This window comes from Panthera leo, chromosome A3 (assembly GCF_018350215.1).
Source record: "Panthera leo isolate Ple1 chromosome A3, P.leo_Ple1_pat1.1, whole genome shotgun sequence".
Classification (NCBI taxonomy): Eukaryota; Metazoa; Chordata; class Mammalia; order Carnivora; family Felidae; genus Panthera; species Panthera leo.
In genome coordinates this window covers 118993921-119007415 of record NC_056681.1, presented here as the reverse complement: position 1 = coordinate 119007415, position 13495 = coordinate 118993921, and the positions used below count along the sequence as shown (strand labels likewise).

Here is a 13495-nt window from a genome sequence, read left to right as displayed (position 1 = left end):
ATTTCCCAGATGTCTTAAAAATATAGTTCAGGGGTGCCTGACTGGCTCAGTTGGTAGAGCATGCGACTCTTGATCTCAGGGTTGTAGGTTCAAGCCCCATGTTAGGGGTAAAGATTACTTAAAAAAAAAAATCTAAAAGTATTGATTAAGATTCGATGACATCTTAATAACTGTAAAAGATTTTCTTTTTGGTAAATAGCTATGGTTTACATTTCACTTGTTCTTACAGTTTTTAAAACATATTTCTCTGGAGAAGATATATAAAGCTAGTACTTCTTTAGAGTTAAAAAGTTCATGTTTTTTTTAGGAAAAGATACAGTTACCAAAGATAATGGCATTCGTCCTTCGTCTCTGGAGCAGATGGCCAAACTAAAACCTGCATTCATCAAGCCCTATGGCACAGTGACGGCTGCAAATTCTTCTTTCCTGGTAACTATGTGTGCTCTATGTGTTTACTAGTGACTTTTATATCTGTGGCCTTTCAGTAGAAAAGCCTACAATAGATCTATTTATATGTATTATAAATAGAGGCGTAAACATCTAGTTATTCATTATAAAAATATTAAAATGGGGTTATTAAAAAAACAGAAAGAAGCCTAGTTTGAAGGCCTTCAGAGTCACCTAATCTAGCCACGATTCTGATACAAAAAGCTGTTCACTTCAGGCATTTAACCAGTCAGAAAACTCTGATTAGCTCTCCTAAGCACTGGGGGTAGAAAGGCCAGTGATGATAATGCCAGGAGAAGATGCGATGGAGGTTGTAAGCGCAGGCTAACAGAGAAGACGCGCACGGGAGGAGTCAGAGAGGCTCCGTAGAGGACGTAGCATCTGAGCAGCAAATCTTGAAGGAAGGGTACAAGCCAGTTCAAGAAGTGTAATAAATGCATTCTAGGCAAGGGGAACAGCAAAGAGGTATGAGAGCAAGGGTTTCTTTGGGGGAAAGCTTGGTTGGAGCATAGGATGTGAATTTGAGGAGTTGTATGAGATGTGGAAAGTAGGCAGAGAGTGTGACAAGTTATCTTTTAGCTCCCCTTGTTAGAAAATGTTGCTCTATACTGGCCCCCAATTACATTACTATAAGCAATTTCTATAAGCGTTTTCCTATAAAACATAGAATAAGTATATCTACCCTCATTTCTTGGGGTGGTGGTTTTATTTATCAGCATATAGCTTCATATCCCTCCTTGTTTTTTGGCTCCTCCTTAACTAAACATCCCTTTGATTCTGTTTCTGCTCATAAGATGTGGTTTCTTTTCTCCTACCACCTTGGGGTATAGTCCTCTGGATAGAGTCTAGCTGGTCAGCATTTCTTTTACAACGTATCTTCCTTACCTGCACGTGATGTCCGGAAACCTGGGTACATGTTGACATGTTTGACCTTGTTAAGTGACTACTTAACGCCCACTCTTGGGCTAGGGGAGGGGTGCCTGGAATGGTTCCAGCAGGATGGTACGCCACCATCTTGTTAGGCGTGAGCGGTGAAGGACTGGTTAGATAATCATTTCCACAACCAAATTGAATGATAGGGCCACATGGGGTGGGCTATACTCTTGCCAGATCTGAACTTCCTTGATTACTTCTGGTGTGTGCTAAAGGGGCAGGTTTAGTCATTGGAAGTCAGAAATGCAAATCATCAGAGGCAGCACATCACAGATAGGTGGGTTTTGGGCGATGTGTTGATGCACCACATTCATTGTAACTTTGCACAATGGCACATTGAACATATTAATGTAATGTCCATAAACCATTATTATGTATGGTCACCGCTGTTTCCAGACCTTATGGCTCCTCTGTTGGTGGTAAGGTAGCTCCATCGTGACTTCAGGGTTACTAAGTTAAAATAATATCATAGAATGTGGTAGAAATTGTTCTTATGTTGCAAACTCCAAAGTAGTGGGTTTTGGATTTTTTTTTCTTTTTAATGTTTATTTCTGAGAGGAAGAGGGCAAGCAGGGGAGGGACAAAGAGAAAGGGAGACACAGAATCCGAAGCAGGCTCCAGCTGTCAGCACAGAGCCCAACGTGGGGCTCAAACTCATGAACCATGAGATCATGACCTGAGCTTAAGTTGAACACTTAAACGACTGAACCACCTAGGTGCCCCTGGATTTTTTTTTTTTTTTTTTTTTGAGCTTTCTTTTAGTCATGGTATAAGGCTTTTTTTCAGTGGTAGCTCTTTGTCTCTCAACTTGATTTCTCAGTTGGTAAGAAGTATATGGGGTGTGTCCAGAGAGGAAAGACCATGGTTCTAATGTTCTCAGCTGCCTGCCTGTTTCTTTCATATCACCTCGAAGCCTGTGTTTCCTTCCACAGGCAGGAAACAAGTTCAGAAACAGTCCATAAAATGTAAAAATAAGTAAGTAAATGAGAGACTATTTTAATTCATAAGATTTCTCATATTCTGTCAAAAGCAAAAATCTTTTGGCTTAAGTTTATTATGAATACATACTTCTAATGTTACCTATTCTCTTTGTCCATTTTGATAATGATGGTACTTTTTGACAGGTTTTTCTACCCTCTTCCTTAAAACAATGGGTCAGTGTGCGTATTTGGGTCGCCCATTAATTATGGATAAAATGAAAATAGTTTTGTTTTATAAAATCTCTGTATACAGTGTAATTAGTTGATAGATTCAGGAACACTACATAGAAAATGGTTGTACAGAGACTTCCAGAAAGGCTGAAGAATTTAACGTTATTGTTCTGCTTAACATTTCAGACTGATGGTGCATCTGCAATGCTGATAATGGCAGAGGAGAAAGCTCTGGCCATGGGTTATAAGCCAAAGGCATATTTGAGGTAAAGTAAATGTTCAAATAAATGGCCGCCTCGGTTTCTTTATTACTGGAGCTAACCCCTCTGTTTTTTACCTAGGGATTTTGTGTATGTGTCTCAGGATCCAAAAGATCAACTTTTACTTGGGTAGGTAACAGTGTAGAAATATCCTAGGACTATCATTAGAAGTATTTGATTACCCACATTTATTATATAGATTTTAAAGTACATTAAGTTCTGAGTTCATAATTGTTTTGTGTGTTGGATTCTTAAAAATAATCCTTTATGTTGGTATATTATTTTACAGTTTTGGATTTTTTTTCCTCTTTTTTGTATACAATTCTACATATATAATGTATTCTTTTTTCATTAAGGTGTCATAAGCATTTTTTCATATTGCTACATAGTCTTTATAATGGCCTTTTATGAAAGCCTCCTAGTGTTTAGACTGTCTTCCCATCCCTCACAGCTCTGTGTTTTTTTAATTTTTCACATTATTTGTTTGCCCTTCTCTTTCATAGTTTGTTTATTAGCTATATCCCTGACTCTAGAATGTAAACTTTGTAAGGACAGAGGCTATGTCTGTTTAGTTCACTATTGTGTCCCCAATACTTAATATCTGTACAGAAGCAGTGAATGGGTGGAGGGCATTATAATACCTTATGTAAAACTCACCTTGGAGAATAAGGAGTTCTTAGGTTAAAAATTAAAGTTTTAACACATTACTTATTTTTTTTTTTTAGACCAACTTACGCTACTCCAAAAGTTCTGGAAAGGGCAGGATTAACAATGACTGATATCGATGCTTTTGAATTTCATGAAGCATTCTCAGTAAGTCACTTAAAAGATACATATCAAAGGACTGTAATCATAAAAAGTGTATTGTGTTGGGGAGATCCAAGTGTGTTTTATGATAGTGTTATAAAACACAAGTAGAGCTTTATATTTGAAATACTGACCTATACTGTTGGAAGGGGTGTTAAGTGGGGGGAATCCAGTCGTGCAGTTTTGAAGACATACCTTTTGCTGTGATCTCTTAGAGGCCCTTCAAAAGAAGCAAATGTTTCCTTAGGAAGATTTCACTGAAAACTGATGTAAAGATTTGCTCAACTTTAATGTCAAGGGACATTAATAACAAGGTCCTTTCCCTTGTAGGGTCAGATTTTGGCTAATTTTAAAGCCATGGATTCTGATTGGTTTGCACAAAATTACATGGGTAGAAAAACCAAGGTAAGTGATTAAAAGTATGCTTGAATTTCCAAAGCACAGTAATATTTGGGCTGTTAATAAAAATATGAAGGGGAAAGCAATTCCTTTTTATGAAGAATTTTTTATTTTATTAAATGTATTTATTTCTTAGTTGGAAAATAGTTCCTGAAATCTTTAGAAAAAATGAAAGTAAAATTCTATTTTGTCTTTTGTTCTTCCAGTTCTGGTGTTAGGAGAAGGTAAATAGACAGTGGCTTTCAGAATTGACCTAGAATTTCTTTCTTTACGATAAAGTAATACGTGATGTGTCTCAAGTTAGTCATTTTCTCCATCTCTGTTACCTTCCTCTTGCTAGGAGTCTGGCCTGATTCTTAATCTTAAGTAAACTCATCATATTTGTGTCGTTTTTGTGGGAGCCAGGTTGGGTCACCTCCTTTGGAGAAGTTTAACAACTGGGGTGGATCGCTGTCCCTGGGACACCCATTTGGAGCTACTGGCTGCCGGTTGGTCATGGCAGCTGCCAACAGATTACGGAAGGAGGGAGGCCAGTATGGCTTGGTGGCTGCCTGTGCCGCTGGAGGGCAGGTATGTCACAGCAGCTTCCGAGGTGCTTCTGGAAAGTCATTTTCTTGGAAACCAAACCAGCTCATTCCAAGCACGTTTCATTTGGTTCACTTTGAAACATCCTTAGAGCAGTATTTCTGATGACAGACAACTAAAAAAAAGCAGCCTATTTTGAGGGAGGAGGGTACAACTTTAATTCTTGATAGTACTTTGGAAGGAAGATAGTTTTTAAACTCGAGCTATTTCTATTCCTAAAATAATGTTTATATATATTTTTTAATTTTAAAAGGAACACATCCTCATTATGTTTCTATATACAAAAAGCGTGTAGGAAAAAATTAGAGCCAGGGCACCTGAGTGGTTCAGTCGGTTAAGCGTCTGACTCTTGGTTTCAGCTCAGGTCATGATCTCATGGTTTCGGGGGTTCAAGCCCCACATCGGCCTCTGTGCTGAGTGCGAAGAGGGATTCTCTCTCTACTTCTCTCTCTGCTCCTCCCCCAGTTGCACTGTCTCTGTCTTAAACTTAAAAAAAAATATTTTTTTTGATAAAATTTTACTCATTTATCTAGTCACCCTGAGGTCATATTTATAAAATCTCTCTGAAAAGTAAATTATCTTTCCTGAAAACTGAATTATACCTTAATTGGAAAATTAATTTACTGCTGGATAACATTGCTGTTTATTTGGGGGGAATTTGTTATTCTACAGATTTCTTTCATTGGCCTTACTTGCATTACAGACACAACTTCCTACCTGCTACATATGGCATTTCACTCTGGGACTAAAATCCAAAAGGAGGGCTGATTGTAATCTTTCTGTCCCCAGTCCTGAGGGAAACAGATCTGGTTTTCTTCCAGATTACAGAAACTTTCTGTTGCTGATCAAGATAAATAATAAGCTATATAAAAGTTTAAACATCTTGCATTTAAAAGCCTTTATTTATGATCTGTCTCAGAAACTGAAGAAACAAGGGGTCAGTTATTTGTAGGCTGGAGTATTTCAGACTTCATGATGAAAAGCACTTTTCAGTCTGTGTACCTTTGTCCAGAGGAAACCATAGTCAGGACTGGAGCCCCCCCTCCCATCTTTCTGTGCCAGGCTTAACTGAGGGAGATAACGAGGGCACAGTATCGTGCGGAGTGGGCAGCCCACGTGGGTTAGGGTCTTGTGGTTTCCAGTGTGTGCTTCCTGGTTGTTCACCTAGCACACAGAGTAAAACCCAATACGGGATGCTTTTGTGGATGAATGAAGAATACCACCCAGTACCTTTCTTCTAGAAGTTTACAGTCTGGTGAAGGCGAGAGGAGATGATTAAAAAGTAGATTAAACTTGGCATTGTTTCATCAAGAGCCAAATAAGTGATACAAATGTGACTGGGAGACCAGAGGAGGAATCCCGCATTGTGGATATAGAGTGTCTCAGCGTTGTCTCTATTAACATTTGGGGCCAGATAATTATTTGTTATGGGGGGGGGTGGGTTGTGTTCCGTGTTGTAGGATGTTTAGCGGGATCTCTACCCACTAGATGCCAGTGGCAACACTCCCCTTGCCCATACACACACAAGATCACACAGTGTTTGAAAGGCAGGCCCAGGATCGGACTCCAAAGCCCGTACTTTTCCCATTGTTCCCTTTTGCCTCAGGACTGGCTGGATTCATTGCCTTCCGTTGCTCTAATGGAGCTCTTTTTTTTCTCCTTTACAGGGCCATGCGATGATAGTGGAAGCTTATCCAAAATAATAAAGGAGAGGTGACCTGGAGTTTCTGCGCAACACTCGCACTAGGCAATGCCATTCCAATGCATTACTAACTGACATCCTTAGTTCCTGTCTCCTCTTAGGAAAAGACAATTTGTGGCCTTCTGTTCAATACTTTGCAATTAAGCCTTGCTAGTATTCTGAGCTTTCCAGTAATCACGGCTTACTACTCTTTCAGGGATTTCTTAATCAGCAGAATCTCTCAGTGTTATGTTTAAACAGTTGTTTGGGGGCTCTATTTTCATTAAATACTTAAATGAGTGGTTGCAGTTCAGGAGAGATTTGGAATCATCTTTGTAACATTTGCAAAGTATACTCCTTCCTATTTGTGACCTAAAGATGCGTGTTTTCTATAAAATACAAACCAATGTGCCTAAAGAAACTTAATTATGGAAAGGTAATTCAGAGTTTAAATGTCACTGAAAACTTACAGTAAATGTTTAGATATATAAGTACCCTGTAACACTTAATAAAGTGAGGGAATATTGAAGAACTGTTTGCCTTAGTTTTTACCAGAGGTAAAGGGTGGTTCCCTTGGCTTGGGGGCAGATTTTGCCTTTAATTACTCATTTGTAACTTTTAGCCATTTTAGTCAGTCATGTGGCTGCTAGGGGTATAAAGAGGGTCCTGCGTTAGAATAATACCTTTTTGGGGCTCCTGGGTGGCTCATTCGGTTGAGCATCCGACTTCCGCTCAGGTCACGATCCCACGGTTCGTTGGGTTCGAGCCCCGAGTTGGGCTCTGTGCTGACAGCTCAGACCCTGGAGGCTGCTTCTGATTCTGTGTCTCCCTCTCTCTCTGCCCCTCCCCTGCTCATGCTCTGTCTCTCAAAAATAAATAAATGTTAAAAAAAACAACAACAACAAAAAAAAACATTTAAAATAACACTTTTTTCCCCATTGCTCCTTGGGGGTAAATTTGTTTCACTGTTTGGAGATGTCTCTGCCAGGATTTAAGTCAAGTGTAAAGAAATTTTGTAAATAAAAACATTAAAAACCTTTTTAAAAAAGGGGTGCCTGGGGGGCTCAGTTAGTTAAGTGTCCGACTTTGGCTCAAGTGATGGTCTCACAGTTCATGGGTTTGAGCCCCACGCTGGGCTCTGCTGACAGCTCCAGGCTGGAACCTGCTGCGGATTCTGCCTCCTCCTCTGTCTCTGCCGCCCCTCCCCCCCGCCTGCCTGCCGTTTGCGCTCTCTCTCAAAAATAAACCTTAAAAAAAAAAAATTGCCTGTGTTGAAATAAGAACTTTTGTTTATGTGACAGAATGGAAAGACAAACCACAAAAGGGACAAAGATACAGATACATCCTACAAAGGAGATACATCTCTCTCTCTCTCTCTCACGATCTATGTCACCCTGATATAGATCTGTCTTTCAAGGGATCCAGGTTCTATGAAGAATTCCCGTACATCAGAAAGAAGAAAGATGACTTACAAAATAATGGGCAAAAGATATGAACCAGCATTTTTTAGAAAATAATGTAGAAATGGAGAATAAACATGAAAAGAGGCTCATTAGTAATGAAAAATCAAATTAGGATCACAATGAGCTATTCTTTTATACCCATCAGGAAAAATGAAGACTCAATACCAGGTGTTGATGAGGATGTGGAACAATAGGAACTATGACACACCGCTGGTGAGAATACAGATTGATATGAACCACTTGGAAAACAGCTTGGCATCTTGCACATTTGAATAGGACACACGGTCTGTGACCCAGCACAGGAATGCCAGGAGACGCGTGCAAGAGAGTGCATAGCACCATTGCTCTTTAATAGCAAAATATTGTAAATAACAAATGTTCATTGACAGGACAGGTTCAAAAACAGGCAAAACTTAAGTCTGTTTCTGAGAGGCCTACATATGAGATAAAAATGTTTTCTAAAACAGTTAAGGGAAGGGAAAAGAGGTCTTTCATACAGAAGAATTCCAAATAATGCGTGTAGACTCCGTGCTCCAGGAAGTAGGACATGTCCGTCCTCGGTTGAGTGTGGGCTGGACTTCATGTCTCAACTCCAGCAAATAGAGTATGAGAAGGGAAGACAAGGCATCTTTACAGTGGAGAAACATGGCAAGCACTAATTTTACTAAGTGACCAAGGTTAACAGTGCTGGCATGTAGATACCACATACTTCCGGCATAATGTGATCAAAGGGGCACTTCACTTCAGGGGTATTCTTTCCAAATACCCATTAGCCCAGTTGGGTCATAAAAAAAAAACATGCAACACAAACTGAGGGACATCTACACAGAATGTGTTCAAAACTATCAAGTTCACAAAAAATAAGAATACAGAGAAACTCAGACCAGAGGAAGCTAAGGAGACATGACAAATGTACTATGGTATCATGGGTTGGATTTGAAACAGAAAAAGGACATTAGTGGAAAGATCTGGAAATAATGGTGTTTTGTTTTTTACCGTTTTATCCTCTTTAATCCTATAATCACAAAATAAGAAAAGTTTAGATTTCAGTTGATGTTCAAGTCCATTTCTATTTCTAGTGGCTTTTAAAAATTTACATACTAGATATATATTTTGTAAAACATCAAATGAATACTTATAGGTGCGCCTGGGTGGCTTAGTTGAGCAGCAGCTCTTGCCTCTGGCTCAGGTCATGACCCCAGGGTCGTAGGATTGAGCATTGGGCTCCACACTGAGTATGGAGCCTACGTAGGATTCTCTCTCTTTCTCTCTCTCTCCCCTTCCCTCCCTCCCTCCCTCTGCCACTCTTTTCTGCTCACTTGCATTTTCTCTCTCTGTCTCTAAAATAGTAAAAAAGAAAATGTCATTGCCAATCCACTGTACGTACTATAGGGAAAAAAAAAAGCATACCTTGAGATTGATTTTTCTGTTAACTCATTCACTTTAGTAGACCAGTCCCAGTGACCATCTGAAGTATATGAAACTCAAAGACTTACAGGCTCTTCAGCTCTTCCTCAGACTCTGGTTGCTTCTGGTCACTAATACTGTCAAAGATGGACTTTCAGACACATCTTTCCTAAGGTTCAAAAATGGCACCTGGGTGGCTCAGTCGGTTAAGCCTCTGACTCTTGATTAAGGCTCAGGTCATGATCTCACAGTTCGTGGGCTCAAGCCCTGAGTTGGGATTCTCTCCCTTTCTGCCCCTCCCCCGCTCATGCACACGTGCACTCCTGTGAAGGATCTCTCTCAAGCCTTTGTTTTCTTGTTCAAGTTGAAATATGTGTTCCAGTACCTTGCACCCCTGTTGCTTATCAGTTTCAATGGCTTTCCTCATTACTGCCGTCATTTCCGTTATCTGATCAACATGCAGTTGGAATTTCTGATTTGCTTCCAAGTGCCTCCTCTCCGGTCCATGTTGAGATGTTTCAAAGATGTGTCAGGATGCATCAAGGAAGACTCCAGAGCTGTTACAACCCATGTCAGTCTGGGAGTGCTGCTCTTTTGACTTCATCATTATATCCAGATCATCTTTTTTGCTAGCCGTTAGCAGTCTATGGATGTTCTTCCAGGGATGTATGCAATTCTTTGTTCTTTGGTTGTACTTCTCTGATTTGCCTGCTTTCTTGCTGGATTCCCATAACCAACGCGGACTGTGGCCGATGTCTTGCAACTTCGTTAAGCTCTCGAATTTCTTCCTGATCCTGCTCATCACGTCTGCTCACTTGTTGAGAGCGGTGGTTTGCTCGGTCGGAGATTCTGCTGCGTCATCATGATCTCTCAGTCTTTCAGCAAGCGCATCAGCATCAGTGAGTGCCTTGTCAGTTGTGCAACTCATTTCTAAAGGAGTATTCTGGTCTCCCTCCCCTGCAGCCATCAGCTGTGGTGTTAGGACTCAAAGCCTCTGCTAACTGGGGCCCACGCGCCCAAGGGAAGAGACTCCTCTCGCCTGTTCAGCTTCTTCAGCGAGCAGACGCAGAACCCAGCAGAGGCAGTCAGTGGAGGGGCGGCTGGAGGGGGCAGCAGGGCTGAGCCCCATCACTGGCCCAAGGAGAACCTTCTGGAGATAAGTTGGTTTTTGTTTAAGCCCAGAAATAAATCTGATGTGGTCCAATGATTTTTGGCAAGAGTGCTAAGACCGTTTAATGGAGAAAGGACAGTCTTGTCCGCAAATGGTGTTGGGAAAATGGGCCACCTGCAAAAGAATGAAAGTTGGACCCTTACCTTACACCATGTACAAAAATTAACTGAAAGTGGATCGAAGACCTAAACATAAGAGCTAAATTGATAAACTTCTTAGAAGAAAACAGGAAAAGCTACATGACATTAGATTTGGCAATACTTTCTTGGCCGTGACACCAAAAACACTGGCAACAACAACAACTAAATAGGTTGGACTTCATCAAAATTAAAAATTTCTGTGCATCAAAGGGCAACCTATTGGAGAAAATATTTGCAAGTCATATATCTGATAATATCCAGAACATACAAATAACTCTTACAACTCAACAACCAAGAAATAACCCAGTTTAAAAATGGGCAAAGGATTGGGGCGCCTGGGTGGCTCAGTCGGTTGAGCGGCTGACTTCAGCTCAGGTCATGATCTCGCGGTCCGTGAGGGCTGTGAGTTCAAGCCCCGCGTCGGGCTCTGTGCTGACAGCTCAGAGCCTGGAGCCTGTTTCAGATTCTGTGTCTCCCTCTCTCTGACCCTCCCCTGTTCATGCTCTGTCTCTCTCTGTCTCAAAAAAATAAATAAATATTAAAAAAAAAAATGGGCAAAGGATTTAAATAGGCGTTTCTCTAAAAAATATATACAGATGACCAATAAGGACATGAAAAGATGTTCAATATCACTAGCCAACTAGTCCAACATCATTAATCAAAACTACACCGAGATACCACCTCACATCCATCAGGATATCTGTTATCAAAAAAACCAGAAAATAGGGGCACCTGGGTGGCTCAGTCTATTGAGCATCCGGCTTTGGCTCAGGTTATGATCTTGTAGTTTGTGAGTTCAAGCCCCGCGTCGGGCTCCGTGCTGACAGGTCAGAGCCTAGAGCCTGCTTCTGAATCTGTGTCTCCCTCTGTGCCCCTTCCCTGCTCGCTCGCTCGCTTGCTCTCTCTCTCAAAAATAAATAATATTCAAAAAAAAAAAAACAACACAGAAAATAGCACACGGTGGTGAGGATGTAAGAGAAACCAGAGCCTTTGTACGCTGTTGGTGGGAATATAAAATGGTCCAGCTGCTATGGGAAACAGTATGATCGTTCCTCAAAAGATTAAAAATAGAATTATTCTGTGATCTAGCAACTCCATGTCTAGGTACGTACCCCAAAGAATTGAAAGCAGGGATTTGTGCACCCACATTCATCGTGGCATTATTCACAATAGCCAATAGGGGAAAGCGACCCGAATGTGCATTGACAGCTGAATGTGTGTATACGCACGGTAGAGTACTATGCAGCCTTAAAAAGGGAGGCAATCCTGTCACGTGCTACAACATGGATGAAACTTAAGTGAAATAAACCAGTCACAAAAGGACAAACACTGTATGGTTGTACTTATATAAGGTATACAAAATAGTCACCTTCGTTGAGACAGGAAGTAGAATGGTGGTTACCAGGGACTGGAGTGGGGGGAATGGGGAGTTGCCGAATAGGTATAGAGTTTCAGTTTTGAAAGATGAGTTCTGGAGATTGGTCGCACAGCACTGTGAACGTACCTTCCACTATGCAACTGTACGCTTGGTTAAAGTGGGAAATTTTCCGTGTTTCACCACAAAAAAATTTTCTTAGTGTTACGTTGATCACATTCAGAGTAGAAGTTACCTCTGGGCGGGAGGCAGTGGGATCGGATTGGAGAGGGCTTTCGTGGCGTCTCTGAAGTTCTAGGTCTGCAGTTAGGTCACGTTCACCCAACTTTACGTAAGTTACATGCTATTTCTAAACATTCTTTTTTTTATATTAAATATAATGTATTGTCAGATTGGTTCCCATACAACACCCAGTGCTCATCCCAACAGGTGCCCTCCTCAGTGCGCATCACCCACTTTCCCCTCTCCCCACCCCCCCACCCACCCTCAGTTTGTTCTCAGTGTTTAAGAGTCTCTTATGGTTTGCCTCCCTCCCTCTCTGTAACTTTTTTTCGCCCTTCCCCTCCCCCATGGTCTTCTGTTGAGTTTCTCAGGATCCACATATGAGTGAAAACATATGGTATCTGTCTTTCTAAAAATCTGGAACACTGCACGAATTTGTGTGTTCTCCTTGCACAGGGGCCATGCTAATCTTCTCTGTATGGTTTCAATTTTAGTATATGTGCTGCCAAAGCGAGCACTGTTTCTAAACATTCTATGCCTAAGAGAAACAGCGATTTTCGGTAGTGTGACTGCTACAAAAGACGACCCTTGGCTGTCATGGTTACAGATGCCTCCATCTAAAGTACACATTGCTGGGGCACCTGGGTGGCTCAGTCGGTTAAGCGTCTGACTTTGGCTCAGGTCATGATCTCACAGTTCGTGAATTCGAGCCCTGCATCGGGCTCTGTGCTGACAGCTTAGAGACTGGAGCCTGCCTCAAATTCTATGTCTCTCTCTGCTCCTCCCCTACTCACGCTCTGTCTCTCTCTCCTTCAAAAGTAAATAATAACATTAAAAAAAAAAAAAAAAGTACACATTGTTGTTTGCTCTCAGGTACCTCAAACTGGTTACGCTATTTTTTTAATGTTTATTCATTTTTGAGAGACAGGGAGAGAGTACAAGTGGAGGAGAGACAAAGAGTGGGGGACAGAGGATCCAAAGCGGGCTCTGCCCCGACAGCAGACAGCCCGATGTAGGCGGGGCCGAAACTCACAAGCCGTTAGATCAGGACCTGAGCCAAAGTCAGATGCTCAACCCACTGAACCACCCAGGTGCCTGCCCCCCTCCCCCGTTATGCTCTTCTTAAAGATCCCAACTTAAGTGCCTCGCTTTTCATATAAAACTTTAATTAGACCCTTTGTTCCACCAAATAACCATTTGGGAGGAGAGCCTTGACTTGCCCTCATCTTTCATTCACACTTCAGAAGTGCACTTCCCCCCTGTGCTCCCCTCCCTCACCCGCCACCCCCCCCCCCCCCCATCCCCCCACCCCCCACAGGCCCTCCAGCTGTTTGCTTCTCATGGTCTCTGATTCTGAGCAAAAGTCCCTGTTCTTGCTGTGGTCTGTATAGTTCATTCATTCAATAAATACTTACTGAGTGCCTGTTACATGTTAAGCATATTTTAGATGCTGA

The 13495-nt window shown here is 41.5% G+C and overlaps 1 protein-coding gene, 1 non-coding gene and 1 pseudogene across 2 annotated transcripts in view; 1 reads left to right on the top strand and 2 right to left on the bottom strand.

Annotated features, from left to right (window-relative positions):
- The window catches only part of HADHB (hydroxyacyl-CoA dehydrogenase trifunctional multienzyme complex subunit beta), a 39511-nt gene extending 32719 nt beyond the window's left edge, over positions 1–6792 (top strand). Inside the window, exons 10-16 of the mRNA XM_042933491.1 lie at positions 308–429; positions 2718–2797; positions 2873–2920; positions 3517–3604; positions 3929–4003; positions 4403–4567; positions 6250–6792. Of these exons, the coding sequence (XP_042789425.1) occupies positions 308–429; positions 2718–2797; positions 2873–2920; positions 3517–3604; positions 3929–4003; positions 4403–4567; positions 6250–6285 (614 nt within the window). The 3' untranslated portion in view covers positions 6286–6792. The remainder of the gene's footprint in view (positions 1–307; positions 430–2717; positions 2798–2872; positions 2921–3516; positions 3605–3928; positions 4004–4402; positions 4568–6249) is intronic.
- A 2358-nt stretch (positions 6793–9150) lies between these two features.
- LOC122215131 lies at positions 9151–10124 on the bottom strand (annotated as a pseudogene).
- A 2328-nt stretch (positions 10125–12452) lies between these two features.
- Positions 12453–12559, bottom strand: LOC122216796. Its single transcript, XR_006201122.1, has one exon. It is a non-coding gene; the product is annotated as a U6 spliceosomal RNA (small nuclear RNA).
- Between the last annotated feature and the right edge of the window lie 936 nt (positions 12560–13495).